General features: G+C 33.8%; 1 protein-coding gene across 1 annotated transcript; it reads right to left on the reverse strand.

Annotated features, from left to right (window-relative positions):
- Positions 1 to 2,361: 2,361 nt before the first annotated feature.
- On the reverse strand, positions 2,362 to 16,604 carry LOC106062453 (katanin p60 ATPase-containing subunit A1-like). Its single transcript, XM_056021087.1, has 11 exons — positions 16,435 to 16,604; positions 14,159 to 14,322; positions 13,774 to 13,973; positions 13,154 to 13,331; positions 12,483 to 12,577; positions 11,644 to 11,749; positions 11,375 to 11,533; positions 5,889 to 6,015; positions 5,664 to 5,798; positions 5,353 to 5,479; positions 2,362 to 4,847 (listed from the first exon to the last, which is right to left on the reverse strand). Exons 2-11 carry the CDS (start codon positions 14,318 to 14,320, stop codon positions 4,649 to 4,651), a joined length of 1,488 nt encoding a protein of 495 aa, XP_055877062.1. The 5' UTR covers positions 14,321 to 14,322; positions 16,435 to 16,604; the 3' UTR covers positions 2,362 to 4,648.
- Positions 16,605 to 18,175: the final 1,571 nt, after the last annotated feature.

Consider the following 18,175-nt stretch of genomic DNA (forward strand, 5'->3'; position numbering starts at 1 on the left):
AACAAATTCTTATCATGGAAAAAGAAAAAAAAATGAAATAAAAAAATATAAAAGAACTTGCTTTCACTCGGGAAGCAGATAGAATATCTGAGATAGATTAAAACATTTTGAACAGCTGGACATCTGTATATCCTTTTGGTATGTACAGTGTCATGTTCTGAGTGTCCTAAGCGCTGCACTGGGGTTATATAAATGTCCTTTTTACTTTCATTTCTCTACGTCTGCTTTTATTTGCTAACCAAATCTTCGTATTCCACCAATTAAATGGTGACCAAGAATTATGATATAAAACAAAAGAAAGAAGATAAAAGAACAAGATTTCAAACTAAAAGATTGCTTTTAATCAACTCAAGAATGCTGACCATATTGTTCGAGATTGCATTCTAGAATCTAGACGCCTGAACAAGGAACTGCCCTTTTAGAAGTCAAGATATATGGAGAACTGCCTGATCTGGAAATCACTGCGCAGTTAATATCATAAAGGACTGATTATCTGAACCCTCCAACTTAACAATGAAAAGTTAAAAGTTCAACTCGGATATGGACTGGTTGTCTGAACTTAACAATGAGATCAAAATCTACATGTTTTTACTATTTTAGATAATGATATCTGTAAGGTTTCAAGAATTACGTCTCAGATATCAGGGAAAGGCAAAAGTCCATTACCACTCTCTATTGAGCTGAAAATTAGGCGATAGTATATCTTCCTCACATTGATAGAAGAATCTAAATCAGCCTTGGAAAGTGGTAAGTGATGAAGACTTCTGTTACAATGTTTCATTGCTATTATTGTAGGAGTAACAGATATGTTTTCTTATAAAAGAAGTTTTACTAGTAATTACATTTTGTTTTCAGCTAAACTTAAAACTCTGGGTTTCTTTCAGGATTCGAATGTCAGTTCAGACTTTCTTGAGGATGCTTATATCTGATTTATATATATATTTATATGGTTAAATCTTAATTCATTTTGCTATCAAATATGTTTATGAAGTTTTGTTAATATCTTATGGGTCTAGGAACACATGTCAAACATGGTAAGGCCTATATATATATATATATATTGAAGTGGTTGCATGTTCTACTTTTTATTTTAAAGACCTTCATTTAATCATTCGTGAAACATTATTCTCCTCGTTATTCACACCATGTACGAGATTAAGAAAATCTGTTTCCAAAGTTTTGTTGAACAGTTTTTTCTTCATTCAGTGACATGTTTTGCCTGCTAATAAATAATATAGTTTAATCTTCCTTTCGTGGTCGAGAGGCTTAGTATGCTTGAACTTGGCTTAAAGGGGTCTTGAGGTTCGACACCCGACTCAGGCAGTGTTGTGTTTACTGAGCGCCTAAATGCAGCACGGAAAACTCTCTCAGATACCCCCCCCCCCCAAACTGGTCCACAAATGAGATTGGACCATAGCCCTCTGAGCATCCTGTAAGCATGGAAGTAGCGCTATATAAAAGTTATAATTATTATTATCAATTAAAAGCTTGTGTGAATTTGAAAAAGTACAAAATATTCACATTTCTCTTCATTTCAGCCCCTGTGGAAAAAATTTCTTTTTAAAAAAAAAATTAAAGTCAATAAAATATGCTTCGTTTCCTACAGACCTTTAAAAAAAAAAAAAGGATTTAAAATTCACACCTGAAAAGTTGGAGAAAGTTTTGATGTAAATGTGGAAGTAAACAGAATATGCGTAATACGTAGACAACATAGTTGAACATGAAGTAAGTTGTCGATTTAAGGGAGATAACTACAAAAATGTTATTCAGGCAACTTCTTTAAAAATTGAAAGCTACCTATAATCAAAACTAAATGGTATAGAAAAATTAGTTGATTTAGGAATGAAAACCAGAAATAATACCATTTAAATAAATTTAATAAGCTGAAGAGATTTTCCATGTGTATGAAGTGTAATACAACCAAAAAGATTTCAACTGAAAAAAAAAATTTGTCTAAATCACAAGGTGGACATGTAAAAGTGATAAGAGTTAGATTACACATGAAATATAGTGGCAAACCAAAAATGCTTTTAGTCCCCTTTACATGTCCACCCGATAACATAGGATGGAGATTATTGGTCTCACTTTGTTACAGGAACAAATTGTTCCAAACAACAAGACTATTTACTTATTCAACCCCTTCCTATCTACCATGTTTGTCTGACCTCTAGACAAAACCTCCGTACATTTCCTTATTGGACCTTTTTGTTGTTTTGTAGGAACAAGATGGTGGTACATCCTTGTCCTTCAACTAGTTGACACTACAATGGTCAATGATGTGGTGACTCAAATAAAAACACACACAGGCAAAAGGGCTAGGGATTACTTGACCAGGAGCCATGCAGACAACAAACAAAGAAATGTTCATAGTGATCTCTTTAATGTCTGTTCATTTTACAATCGTTCAAGGATAAAAGTAATTTTAAAAAATGTGCATTCTTATAGACCCATGAAAAACATATGTCATGTTAGCCAGCAGACTGCCAGACTTTACAATACATCAGACAGAGGAATGGAAATATTTGTTTTCTCTTATTAACAAATGAACTCTGGGGAAATATAAAGCAACACGTTTGTTTTTAATTCTTACTAACCATTGAGAGGCAAGCTATTTGTAAGGCAAACATTCTAAGAGAATCAAGTCAGTAAGAAACTGATCAATCAGATCAAAGGATGAATTTAATGGTATTAAATACTAAAAAGAGTGTTCAGCAGTGGCATAGCTAATATGGGGGCACGGTGGAGGGGGCCCCATGCAATTTTACATTCAACATGATGGTGTAATATTTAATGTAAATACAAATTTTGGACACTTATTGGGGGGGGGGGGGCGCGGCCCGCCACAAGTGGGGGCCCGGGGAGGACCTTGGATCCCCCTTCCCCCACCCAAACTACAGCACTTGTGTTCAGTTTAGACTTTCCATTACTGATCAGTATCATTATATAGCAATACATCAACTTTCTTTTTAGTGATAACATTTGTAGTACTGTCAGCAGGTTTAAAGATCAAACATTATTCCATGAGAAGTTCAAAGCTTTTAGTCAGTTATCCAAAGTGTTGGAGCTAAGGAGAGAGCCTAGTGTAGGATTGTTTAAAACAAGGGAAAAGAAACTCAGAACTAGCTAAGTTAAACCCAACCTCTTCAGCCCTGAATGTTTTCACCAGATTGGTTTCCCCAGCCATTTGAAATTGTGCTCCTTCTAAGCTACAAAGGAAGAACTAGGTAACATTTCAATCACTGATGTTTACTTTAAAGATTGCAATCTTTATCTTAATATTAATAAATATTGAAAGTATTGTACAAAATGTTACATCAATTTCTTGGGTACTGCACATACTGACAGCTATAGATGAAATTACTGATAATAAATTGTTCATTAAACTCAATGATAACATAATCATCAATTCTATCAAAAATATAAAGCTGTTTATAAAAACAAGCTTTTCAACTTTCCTGCTTTGATCTAACAATTGTTACATTTTCTATTTTCTGATTCAGAAGTAGTTACATGGTAAAGGACAAAACACAAATCTTTGAATGTTCTGATTGGTATAATCCTACTGGTAGCTACAGATTGGATACAAAACACATGTACCAAACAACAACCACCTGACTTTGTGTTTCTGCAATTATAGTTATGTTGTGAACACAACAGATACGAAGTTTTTTTTTTTTTTAATTCCTTCTCTTTAAAAAAAGTCTAACCATTAGATTGACTTGAAACAGTAAAATATGGAACTGGCTACTGATCAGAGCTATAAAACCAAGACAATATATATTAGTAAGCCAAATTTATAGCTTAATAACATTGGGTTTCAGCAAAACTTACTTTTAAACCAACATATTACTTCATCAACAAAAAAAAATATTTTTAAATGTCAAGTACAACTACAACCTTCAACAGTTGGATTTTAATAATAATTACTTCAATGTCATTCAATTTACAAACAAAACAAACCTGAGCAAGACAGTCATTGAAACATATGAGCAACATTCAAACTGAGAAAATGCACTAGCAATGTATAAAATACCATTAGCAAATATCTGCAGAATTCAGAGACAATTGTTACTATTAATTAAAAGTACAAAATCTTGCCAATGTCTCTCAGAGATAATAACTAGAAATTTTAAGCACCTGCCAAATTTAAGCTTAATAGCAAAAAAAAAAAAAAAACAAATCAGCAAATAGAGATATAAGTGTTGTCAGCAATTACAAAACTGACATGGCATCAACATTATGTGGATGAAATAAATTAACAATGTCATGATAACTAATAAAAAATTCAAATCAGAGTGAATAAAGAGTCTCAAATCAGATTGACGTCAAAAGTGTCAATAAGAGTAAATCAAGAATCTTAAATCAGAGGGAATCAAGTCTCATATCAGAATAAATCAATAATCTCAAATCATAGTGAAGAGTTGCATTCAAGTAAGTGAATGAACTACCCATGCCACAAACTAAATTCTAATTCACCTAAATCCTCCACCAGGTAAAAACTTGCAAAACATTTTTAACTTCAGTTCATTCTTTCATTTTATTTTTTGCTTCCAACACAGTGCCATTTTGTCTTGGGACATTGAAGCAAAAAAAAACAAAACAGAATTATAATTCTCTGCAGAAACTGAATCAAGAGAGATGGCAAGTTTTAAACAGAGCCGAACTCTTCCATCCACTTCTTGTATTTTTCAAGGTCTTCTTGGGAGACACTCTTGCTCACTTTCTTAATGGCTTCCAGAAAATCTTCCATTGTGGTCGGCAAAGTCAGCTCATTTTTAGGGATATTTCTGATTTCTTCTGGTCGAAGGCCAGCTATTCTACGTCGGAATGACATCATGGCAGCATCTCTGAAAAATAAACATTAAATCAACAATAAAACTATATTTTTCATTTGATTTGTTTTACAATATTTGTAAACAAGAATTGGTTGCATGTCTTTTCTATATTAAGTTTACAAGACTTGCAGAAGAAATAGGTGTTTAAGGGACCATGGGTGGACAGGCTCTATCGGGCAAATGCCTGGTGGGTCAGTACCCAAATGGGCCGGAATGGCCACCCTAAGGGCCTCATGAATACTACTATAGAATGTATAGAATTAAAGGATTTGTAATATTCTCTGGTAAATGGGGCCCTGTGAGTGTAGCCTTTAAAAAAAGTTTTTTTTACAGACTCTACAATCAATGTTGTTCAAATAAACACACACAAATAGATGATGTTGATGGCCATTACCTTGAACCTTTGTTTGGCATTTTGTGTAGCCAGCACCAATCTAAGACTTAAACTGTTTTGAGTTTTACTTTACTATCTGCTAGTAATCTAGTAGATCTGGATATCTTCTAAAATGCAACTTACCTACAAACACATGTAATATCTGCTCCTGAGTAGCCATCTAGCAAGTCAGCAATTTCATTCAGGTTCAAGCCTTCTGCTTTCTCGACATCTTTCAAATTAATATCTAATAGTTGTCGTCGACCAAGCGCTGTTTGAAATAATATAAAACTTATTCAAATTAAATTAGAAACTAGGTACACGCCGACCTCCATTTTTCTTTACTTCTTCATAGAAAAACTATTAACCCTGAATTTTAAATGAAAATAGTTAACAGAAGGCAACCAGAAGTTTTAAACCTCTTTACACTCTAACTCAAAGAATAAAGAAATTACCATCAGGTAAAGGGATGTAAATCCTTTTCTCCAATCTTCTTCTTAGTGCTTCATCTAAATCCCAAGGAAAGTTTGTGGCAGCTAAAACCATAACAGTTTTGGTTGCATCTTCACTTTCATTGACACTACTCACACCTGAAGGAAGGAACAATTGAACAATGATCACTAGATTTGAAAGTAAACTTTATTGAAATAGTTACAGTCTATAATAAAGTAATTGCTCACCATCCATTTGTACAAGGATTTCAGACTTCACTCTGCGACTTGCTTCGTGCTCAGATCCTGAGCCTCGTTTTGAGCAGATAGAATCAATTTCATCTATGAACACTGTACTTGGTGCATAGAAACGTGCCTAAGATATCAATCAAAAGAATCAACATGGGGACACCACAACACATAATAAAAGTAAACAATGAAAAAACTACAATAAAATAAAAACAAGTTAAGATGTTTATCACAATAGATCAGAAACAGAATGTTATACTAAATATTCATCAGACAGAACTGTTACATTTTAGGATTGGGTTAAGGAGGAAACTAAAAAATAGATGATAGGAAAATAAAAACAGCTGTATCATGAGCTATGGAGAGTTCAAAAGAAACGAGAAGGCTGACAGTTTGACAAAGCTAGGAACGCTTTTAGACCTGCAAGGGGAGCCGCAAACATACAAGAATGCAAAAGCCAGGATTTTAGAATGAATTAAGTCCAAGTGGTACGCTAGCTGGGACCATTGTAGCAAGAGATGGGAAGTCAGGAAGGTTCTCAAACACCCAAACACAAACAGGAAGGACAAATGGTGGCAGTTGGACAGAAAGGATCAGGCAATTTTGGCACGGTTTCAAACGAGAAAATGTCAAGACAGGAGCCTACTTTGCTAGGATTTGGGAGAATCATGATCCAAGATGTCGACACTGTCACACGGAAGACGAGACAATAGAACACATCCTCAACGACTGCAAGGTGCCCAGAAACAGATTCAAAAATACAAATAGCCTTGGAACAGTAAGAACTGGTGCATGCGTGGGTCGTCTTGCCCTGTATGGAGACAGGCAAACCCTACAGAACACTTGACAGATACCTGGAGCCTTAGTGCATAGAGGCTAACATATAGGAAAAATAACCAGTCAGAAGGGCAGATGAAGGAGGCAAGACAAATGGGTTGGTGTGTTAGTCTGCAGAAGGCCAGCATTGAATTTTTGTGTTCATGTGATTAGTTCAATCTAAGAAGCGTCTCCCCTAGTGAATGTCTGAGGGGCAGAAGTCTGTATGCACAGGGTTAGTAGCACTTTTCCATGACAAAATTTTAGGAGATTTTAGGAGGTTTTTTTAAGGATGAAATGTATGATGTGTGTGTCTGTTTCCTATCCATTTGTGTGATACATAGTAAAACATACACAAAACTAAGCATTTATCAAATCAATTATTGTTATTTGATTTTAAAAATAATAAATATCTTGCCAATATGCCACAGAAACAATGTTATCAGCTGTGGTATGTCCACAGAAAATGTGATGAAAGTTATCTTTTAATCAAGTAACAACTTGACTGTCATCCCAAAACCTCAAACAACCATTTTTTTTCAAAGATTTATTTAAAAACATTACAAATGGTCGCTTTTCCATTTTTTAAAATAAGAAACATTCTTAGAGATGCTATCATAATGTGTATTCTCTGTGATGGAAATGTACACTATTAGTTCCTATGTGTATCTTATAGATTATTGAGTCATGGTGTGCATTTGAGGTAATGTTTTATTCTTTTATTAGCTAACTTAAATCCTTCTCATAAACAGAGCCAGTAATATATAGGGCAATATAGGTCTATGTGAATGTTTAGTTGACATTTGCTTACTAAAAAATGGCTTTTGGATTGGAGGGTGGGGGGCGGCGGCACACGATTAGACCTATTCGCGTTTTTTTCCTAGCAGAATCTTTTTCAACCATATAGTTTCCCTGGCTTTTACGAGTGAAATAATTTTTACGGACTTTTCACAGCTGCATGAGAAATATTTTCGTTAAATCTACAGTAGATCTAGACTCTTGATCTAAGTCACTAAAATGCGCGGATTTTTTCAAGGCTGTGAGAGAATTATCTTCACTGAATTTACAGTAGATCTAGACTCTAGATCTAAGTCACTAAAATTTGCGGACTTTTCAGGGCTGTGAGAGAAATATCTTCACTATATATATTCTAGTGATTTAGCATTTAAGTCTAGATCAGGGGTGGGCAACCTTTTTATATCGAGGGCCGCATTAGAAAAATTTTAAGAGTGGCGGGCCGCATATATATATATAACTTTAAAACTATGAATAGGTAGCTAAGTTTGTATAATGACTTTTAAATTGTCATGTATACTGTATTACACATTTACATTTAAATTTTTTACACTCTCAATTAAGGTATTACAAGAGTTAGCAGTTTCTAAAACTAATTTTATAAATATTTGTTTGAATTTCGTTATTTCAATTGTGTAGTTGTACCTAATGTAAAGTATTTAACTGTTTACAATCGCGTATAATGTTCCGAAACTTACTAGTTGTTATCATTGTGACTGTTGTCAAATTACACGTAGTCTTCATCGAACTTTTCTTATAAATAATGTGAAAGTTTAGCACCAAAGTGTTTTCCAAAGTGTAGAAATACAGTTTCTGGTACCCATACAATTCCCGAGGAAAGACTGGAGCCTCTCAGGTCATAATTTGTTTGGAGGGTTTTTTCTGGAGCTGAATCAGCTTCTGCACTAAGTGTGGAGCTATGGTATTGAAAACTAGTTCCAAGTTCCACAAGAAATAGTTTCAACTCTAAGCAAAGGAAAATGGCAAAATCTGTTATTGCTTGCCTAGAGAAATGGGAAGGGGGGTAGCTTTGATTGAAAGTTTTCACATGCACGCACGTTTCCTGTGCAAGCAACCCATTGTAATAATTCAGATGAAAAAGATAAAGTCTGTCTTCCACTCTTTATTAGAAATATTAGTCACAAAGTTTTGTCCTTCAATGAACATAACAATTTCTTCCTTGTGATCCCATTTTCTTCTCAATACCTTGCCCATGCTAAGCCAGCGGATACTACTTTGGTACGGAACATCGGAATGTTTTGTTTCCACATCTTCAAGTACTTTTCGGAACTGCCTGTACTTAAGACACCTAGCTCTGATAAGTTTGATCACTGACATACTTGGGCCAACAATATGTTTGATATTCAATGCAGCTTGGCGCAAACTTTCCCGATTACTCCGTTTCGAGTTTATGGTTTGAATAGTACTCTTTTATTTATTACAAAAAGTCAGTCAAAGCTCGTGCTCAACACAATTCTTCAAAGCATTAAATATATACTGGCCTGAGTTTGTGTCTTTGACTGAATGTTTCGACATATGTTTCGACATTTAGCCTTTTCGACATAAGTGATAAGAATCAGAAGTTTCAATAATTTATAGAGATATTTAAAATTATTTATTTTTAATATGTATAAACTGTGGACACACCATATTTCCGTAGGAGTCCACGGGCCGCATGTGGCCCGCGGGCCGTAATTTGCACACCCCTGGTCTAGATCAAAGTCGAGAAAATTCGCGGACTTTTCACTGCTGTGTAAATATTATCTTCACTAAATTTACAGAAGATCTAGACTCTAAAGCTAATTCGCTAAAATTCGCGGACTTTAACTCTTAAGTCACTCAATTTTGCGGACTTTTCACGGCTGTGTGAGAATTATCTTCACTAGATTCTAGTGATTTCAAGTAAATCTAGAGTCTAGATATAAGTCACTAAAATTTGCAGCTGCGTGCGAATTATCTTCATTGAATATACCGTAGATCTAGAGTCTAGATCTAAGTCACTAAAATTTGCTGACTTTTCGCGGCAGTATGCGAATTATCTTCACTGGATATACCGTAGATCTAGAGTCTAGATCTAAGTCACTAAATTTGCGGGCTTTTCACTTCTTTGTGCTAATTATCTTCACTAGACTCTAAGTGATTTAGCGTAAATCTAGAATCTAGCGTATTTCTAGAGTAATCTAGAACATTAGATGTATCAAGATCATTAAATTGACTAAAATTCACTGATTTTTCATGTTAGGTGCGAATTATCTTCACTAGATCTAACTTAGATCTGAATCTAAATACTATTACTAGATACTAGCTAGATCTAGAAGATTAACCGACTTTCCATGCGAAGTCACTATTACACTTACAAGAAGATTTTAGGTGAGGGAGGGCTCGGAGGGGTGTAGCCTACAAATTAGTCTGGTAATTGCTCTAATTATAGACAATAGTCACTACAGACTAGATCTAGCGCGTCTTTAGTGGTAACAATAAATAGGGTAAAAATTTTAGGAGAGTGGACAAAATTTTTGGAGACTTTCAGCAATTTTTAGGAGAATTTTAGGATTTTTGGAGACTTTTCATTTTTTAGGAGATTTTAAGGAGCGCTATGAACCCTGTATGCAAGACTATTATATGTTTCTATATGCAAGTATCTATGGTCTGGCAGAGACAGAAGAATAAGCTGTCTTGGTGATGTGCATAGACAAGATTTCTGCAGCATATGATATGCAAATCAATTTAGAAAAAAAAATAATTTATGACCAACAGAGCTTTAAAAGGGACCAGTATTAGAGCTGGCATGAGTCAGTAGTTTTAAATACCTCGGAGCTATTGTCTCAGATGAGGAAACGAAACTTGAACTACTGGCCAGCCCTAAGACAGCTAACAAATCAAAGTGAATCACCAAGTGTCTGTGTGGATGTATTTCCACAGTCTAATTCCCATCAATTAAATTTGTAGTTTGTTTACAAATGGAATGTCAAATGTCTGCTGATTCGGGAAACTAAACAAAAACAACCTCATTGGAAAGTTCCATTACTAAAATTGTCTTTTTATTCAAGAAGTGTTCACCAATGTAAAGCTACAGGGCAAAAGTATTGTTACGTATCTCCTACTATCCAGACTCTCTTCAAACTGCACCACACGACACAACGAACTTAAAGAACCTCGCAACTCGGGGCTCCAAAGTATCAGTAACAGTTTAATTACAAATACATTACAAACACTGTACATTTGGCAACAACATTACACTGACTGTCCAAAAACCAAGCCTCTCTCCGGACTGACTTCACACACTGTGCTGTTTCTGACCTCGCCTTGTACTGATAACATTGCGAGGTAATGTGAAGTGTCTTGATTCTGACAAACTCGCTCTTATATAGGGTCTCTACTGGCCTTCTCGAACCGGATGGAACGTTGCTTGACAACTCCAGTTGATCACTTTCGCAGTGACTTGATTGCGAAATATTTACACACAGGTCCTTGCCAAACTGGCACGTACTGTCACTGGTCATGGTTGACCGCTCGTCTAGCGCTGCACTAGGGCGATTTGCGTAGGCTAAAAACACACATAGCCTACGACCATCTGTGTTGCCACCAGGTTTATAACAGTATAATATAATATAAAGTATAATATTATAAAAGCATAAATTGCTATACCATTTTGGTATTTTCAGTTTCATTCATCATTTTTTAAAGAAAATATTTTGATATACAATGGACGTGGATTTCACTCAAGTTACAAGAACTATTTATGCTTACAAGCCAAAAAGGTTTCTGCTATAATTATTACAACTTACATTATGGTATTAGCAGAAATCTACAATGATCTCTACAAAACTTTGTTATATTTGCTCTTGATCAATGTCTAACTATAAAATATTTACCATTTCAAACAAAAGCCTGACAAGTTTCTCTGACTCCCCATGCCACTTGGACGTAAGACTGGATGTAGATACATTGAAAAATGTTGTTCCACACTCTGTAGCCACTGCCTTGGCCAGCAAGGTTTTACCTGTTCCAGGGGGGCCCACCATGAGTACACCCTATTCATCAAAACAAAATATGAGTAAGGACATTTAATTTTAAAGACAGACTTTTGCACACAAAATATAAAATAAATGAGAATAAAATATGAAATAAATTCCACTGAAACCTTCCATGGTCTCCTGATACCCTTGAAAAAATCTGGTACAATGAGTGGTAAGACAACAGCCTCTTCCAAAAGTTTCTTAGCTTCTGTTAAACTAGCAATGTCATCCCTGAAAGGAAGATTTCAACAGTAGAAATGATTAGGCAAATCAATTAATGAATATTATATATCTTTTTATTGCTTTAAAACTAACCTTGAAGAGTTTTCTTTTGCTAAACATCAAGATTTGTTCCTATTTCACCATTTTGTTTACCAAGTACAATGGTTTTTTAAGCTTGGTGCACAAATTTTCTTCTTTATTTCTTTATCATGCTTTTCCAATGGAGGTAATATTGGATAAAAAGCCACAGATTTCCATATTAGGTGTTTCTAAAGGTGTTATATGTTTTTTGTAAATATATATAAGTTTTTAAATATGGTCAAATATTATAAAAAATAATTTCTATTCAATCCAGATGATAAAAATATTTCTTAGATATAAATGACTTATCCATCCACAGTGTGTGTTTTCTTTTCACTTTCGGTCTTATAAACAGTAAATTGTTTTACATAAAAAAAAGCATGCCTTTCCCTTTAAATTTCATTAAAAATATAGCATTTTCTGAATACAAAAAAAAAACTACTGAAGCTAAATCATAATACAGCAGTGCATGACAAATGGGCCAAGTATAAACATATTGCAATACTGGTGATAAGAATTACGGAGGGAACAGGTTGTAAAAAGGTGAAAAAAAAAAGTGTCTTATCTATAAATGATTCATACACATTTTATTTTCTAACAATTAAAAACTCTTACTACTATCTGAGTTGCACTATGGTTACAGAAAACTTGAGTATCTTACCAATGAACATTAGGATTTTTTTGTAAAATGTCTCTCTCTAGATGCTCTACTAGATCTTTGTCATGGCCTTGTGGGTCAAACTTTTTCTCATCCGTCTGAATAATCAAAAACAGAAATGGCATTAAGCAAAAAAGAAAGATGAAAACAAAGATAAATGCCTTGTTAATTAGTCTTTCTACAGAGAATGAAGAATTAATCTTTCTAGAGAGAATGAAGAATTAGTCTTTCTAGAGAGAATGAAGAATTAGTCTTTCTACAGAGAATGAAGAATTAGTCTTTCTAGAGAGAATGAAGAATTAGTCTTTCTACAGAGAATGAAGTAGTAGTCTTTCTAGAGAGAATGAAGAATTAGTCTTTCTACAGAGAATGAAGAATTAGTCTTTCTACAGAGAATGAAGAAGTAGTCTTTCTACAGAGAATGAAGAAGTAGTCTTTCTAGAGAGAATGAAGAAGTGGTCTTTCTAGAGAGAATGAAGAATTAGTCTTTCTACAGAGAATGTAGTCTTTCTACAGAGAATGAAGAATTAGTCTTTCTACAGAGAATGTAGTCTTTCTACAGAGAATGAAGAATTAGTCTTTCTACAGAGAATGGTCTTTCTACAGAGAATGAAGAATTAGTCTCTCTACAGAGAATGTAGTCTTTCTAGAGAGAATGAAGAATAAAGTCTTACTGGTTCTCCTTTCTTTCCTTTAGCACTTCCCTCTCTACCACTGGGAGCCCCTCTACCCTTTGGTGTCACTGAGGCTGATGGTTTGCTTTGACCTTGGACTGGCCGAGAGCCAGGTCTACCATTGACTGAACTTTTGTACTGTGTAGGCTTGTGCTGCCCTCTTATGTTAGGAGATGGCCTACAAAAAAACAATCAATTATGTGTTATAGATAAATAAGTAAAAGTTTAATTGTGCTGTGATGACTTTGGAATATAAATATAACAATGACTCTGGATTATATTTTTTGTTTCTTAATTACATTTCACTGAGCCATATTTCATACAGCCGGAGATGTTTTCTTATGTGCCAACTGCTCTAAAAATGTGCCCTGTTCAAGAGACTATTTAACTATTAAGCTCAAATCCTAGGTTTAAAATGTTCAAAATTCAAGAGTGCCTAGAATACAAAATAAACAATTCAACACTAAAAAAACATATGAATGTAGAGAATGAGAATATATAGCTCACCTATTGTTTTTAAGCTGAGAACTTATAATGTAAGAGGAAAATTATGTCAATGTTAAGTTATATAAACAAAAACAAAAAAAAAAACAACATATGCACAGCTAATGTTGACTAACCTTTGCTCTACAGGAGTAGGTGGTGGCCACACATCAGGATCTCTGGTAGGTTCCTGGAAGTCTTGGTTGAATCCCCGATCATAGCCACCAAAAGCACTATAAGCTCCATTAGAACCATGACCTGATTCTACTTTAAAAGACTGTAAAGTTTTATTAATTTCTTGAACCTGTTCATACTCTTTGACAATTTCCATCTTCAGCTGTATTGAAAAAAAAAAAAAATATATATATATATATATACATATTACATCTTTCCTAGTATGAAAACTCAAAATTAATTTATTACTATAATTAGATTTATGTTGTAATTAATCAAAGTACAGAAAAAAAATGGATATATACTAATAGACTTGTTAAATACAAATCTGATAGAAATTGTTTTCACCTGATTCCACATCTTTTTTCTTTCAGGTTCTTTTATTGTGCCCATCAGACGATGTATTTGCTGAATAACACCTTGGTAATAGACCATTGCCGTTTCATAGTCACCAAGTAAGGCACTTTCACGCCCAGTCCTTGTATTCTCACTGATTTCTGTAAGACTCATGGCTGCAATCAGAAATGTACAAAAACAAATCAGGAAAATAAAAATCTTGTATCTTGTCACTAGTCAATGAGATTTGACTGTTGGCTAGCTCTAGGAATTTCAATTTATAATATATATATATAAGCTAGATCTAGACAAATATTCTAGACTCCAGTTCTAGAATCTATATGAAAGTTCCTCTCTAGTATAATACTAGATATCTAATTTCTAATATGAATAGATCTAGAGATAAAGAATCTAGTAGATCTAGATCTACATACTATACTACATCTAGATATCTTTAGATCAAGAATAATCTAGATATCTAAATATTATCTATCTTGACTATATTAACTAGGTATCTAATCTAGATTATGAATTATACACTATAGAATTAGATCTAGAGTCTAGATTGTAAAACAATATTAGTATACTATATATATATATATATATATATATATATATATATATATATATATATATATATATATATAGATCTAGATCTAGGGTAAAGTGCAAAGTTTAATCAGCCCCAATTTGTATAGAGGCTCGATCGGCTCACCTTATTATTACCAAAATATCTTTATGAAATTTACATAATGTCATAAGGAGTGCTATAATATTGCTACAGCGCAAGCACCTTTTTTTATTCTCTTCGGCAAATATTAAATTTACTTTTCCCTGTGAAGACAAAGTTCATGGTGAGGTCAAACTCAAGAGACGGGTCATGGGCTTAGGTCTGATGACCCACCAGCTCAAAGAGACATATATTTGGCATATTTGGACACATAAAGAAACACTTCTGTTATATAAAATATATTGTGCATTGAGCCTGATTTTTTTATTAGGACTTTTCTAGGCCCATGGCTCACATTAGCATGTTAGTAAGTTCGATCAGCATGTAATAGTTTTTTCTATGATAAATATAAGTCATAATAAGTTCCTGAGTATTGTAGAATATCAGAATAAATATTTTAAATTTTAAAATGCAGATTTAATCAATATGGAAATCTAGTTTTTTAGATTGGGATAATAGAATTTATATAACAATTATTCGTCAACCAAGTAATGCACCACAAAAAAATGTGTGATGTCATTTTTACGCACAGACGTTCAATAAAGACTAAGACTGCTTTATTGATCCTTATGGAAATTTGTTGTGATTACAAGGACTCATTTCTCATATAAAGACAGCACTTAACAGAAACATCCACATTTAATAGTACAGACAAAACATAAAGAGTTCATTCAGCGACTACGCTAATAGTAGACTAATAAAGACTGTTGTGTCTAACAGGAGCGATACTAGTGTATACAATTATCGATCAACCAGGTAAGGTAAGCCTGTTGTGTCTAATTGGAGCTGGTGTCAAGCCAGCTACATCAGTTGCACTGAGCCTGTTAGAAGAGTGGACTTGGTGATCTGATAGTCTCAAATAATGTTGTAATCTAGATATCTATCAATACTAATACCCGTATCATCTAGATCTATTCTAGTCAATCTAGACTCTAGTCAAGTCATGGAATTATTAGAATCTAATAAAAAATAATCTAATGAAGTTTAGTAACGTCTGTACCCTACTCAACTACTGTACAGTCTCAGTGTATGAATAATCATGTGTTTGAGTGTTAGTGTATCATGTATAGTATGTTATACTAATATGTTGTATCATAATCATATCATTGTAAATTATATTTAAATTTATAATAATAAATAAAAATTAAAATTATGATTGTATTTTGTATGTATCAATAAAATAGTATCAAAATAATCAAATGTATGCTTTAAATACTTTAATATATATTATACTTATAATAACTTATATGATAGATCTAGATCTAGAATCTAATCTAGATCTAAAATATTTCTAAAAGTAATAGTAATACAGATTAACTATTACTATCTAGATCTATAGTAATATTTAAATTAGTATAGATCTAGAATAATCTAATCATAGAATAGAATACTAGATCTAGATTCTAGTATGCTAGATATAATAAAGTTAAACTTTATAAACTCAACTGATAATAAAACTGATATTGATACGATAGTCTATATGATTATGAATATTATTGAATATAAATATAATATTTAATAATAAGATTCAGGATTTTGGTAATTGCCGAAGATTTACCTTAAAATGAAGTTTCGGGCCGAAGTTTCCTGTTACAATAAATAAATGTTTAAATCTAGACGCAGATAAAAATTAATGTAAGTGTTTGATAATAAAGTCTGCTATAAAACTCATAGAATTAACACTTAAATTTCAATGGAATGTTTGCTGCAGTTGTTTAAAAATAGCAGTTCTATTTAGACATATATTCTCAACGCATTTCATTGGCTAACAATATCTATTTAAAAGCATATTGTGCTTCCGACTTCCGTTTTCGGATTGAACGCTTATGATTTCTCTACAAAAGGATGTTATCTTATGCTAAAAAATAAATCATTATATGTCCCAATTTTTTTTCAAGTTGTTATTTTATGAAAATATTTCTTTTTCATTTTTCTTAAATTATACAAATGAAAAGCGTATTTAATAATGAAAATAATAATTAAACAAGCGTAGCTTACAGAAGGAGATTGAATGTCATTGATCTCGACATAAAGAGAGATAACCATTTTTTTTCCTCACAGACTTTGAGCTACACTGTTTTTCAAGTTGTCTTCCCTAGAATATCTCTGGACTCCACAACATCTTATGGCAACAGTGTTAATTAAGACGCCTAGATCAGGGGTGGTCAACCTTTTTGTATTGATAGCCGATTAAAAATAATCTTTGGTATGAGGGGCCATTAATAGGCTATACAAATGTTGTGTGTAACATCTTTTTTGAAGTAACATCTGTATTATATAAGATAAGTTAAGATGTGAATAGTCTAGTAGTTCTCTGAACTGCTTGTGGTTAAGGTCTCTAGTCCTGATAGAGTTGATCTCTGTGGTATTCAGTGCTACTTTGCATAAACTCCCTGATTAGGTGTTGCTGCTCTCACTGAAACGTTAACAGACGTTTTCAGAGCTCTTCACTTCGTGTTGGAACAAAGCGATGCCACCATCCTATCCCTGTACATAAAAAGGCGACAAGTCCTTGTGCTCCAAATACCGTGGCATTACTTGACTGTCAGTAGCGGAGGAAAATCTACCAGAATACTCCTTGGCAGACTAACCAACTCCATAGCAGGCAATGTGCTCTCCGAAAGTCAGTGTGGTGCTCGATCTTGTAAAAGTAGCCTACATCGGATATTATTTTCAGCTTGCTTCAAAAGCAGGAATAATGCAGGGAGCAGAATCTGCAAGCTGCCGTCATAGATCTTAACAAATCATTTGATACAGCGAGTCGCGATCGCCTGAGGAGGAGTTTTACCTCTGATCGGATAACCTCCAAGATTCATCGCTATTCTGGAGCTACTATAGGAGGGTTAAAAAAAAAGTCAAATCAGGTACAATGGTGATCTATCAACTCATTTCTCTTTAGAGATCGACGTGATGCAGTGCTGAGCGCTTGCTCCATCACTTTTTCTATATTCTTTGGTAGCAATTCTAATCTACATCAACAAATGTGTATACATACGGCGCTTACTCTCCCGTACTGAAATTTAAGAGATGATTGCTTTATTACTACAGCAGGGTGGGCAAATTGCGGACCATATGGGCCCGCCGGAGTGTTTTATGCGGCCCGCGGATACCTACAAAAATCAGGTGTGCCCTCAATATATACACATAATAATGCAAATATATTAAAATAACATCTATATAAATTATTGAAACTGCGTCATCATAAAAAGTTTCAAGTAAACAGATTGGCTATACATCAATATACTCAGTCTAAAACACAATCTCAGGTCAGTATTTATTCAATGCTTTAAAGAACTGTG

This window comes from Biomphalaria glabrata, chromosome 2, assembly GCF_947242115.1.
Source record: "Biomphalaria glabrata chromosome 2, xgBioGlab47.1, whole genome shotgun sequence".
Taxonomy (NCBI): Eukaryota; Metazoa; Mollusca; class Gastropoda; family Planorbidae; genus Biomphalaria; species Biomphalaria glabrata.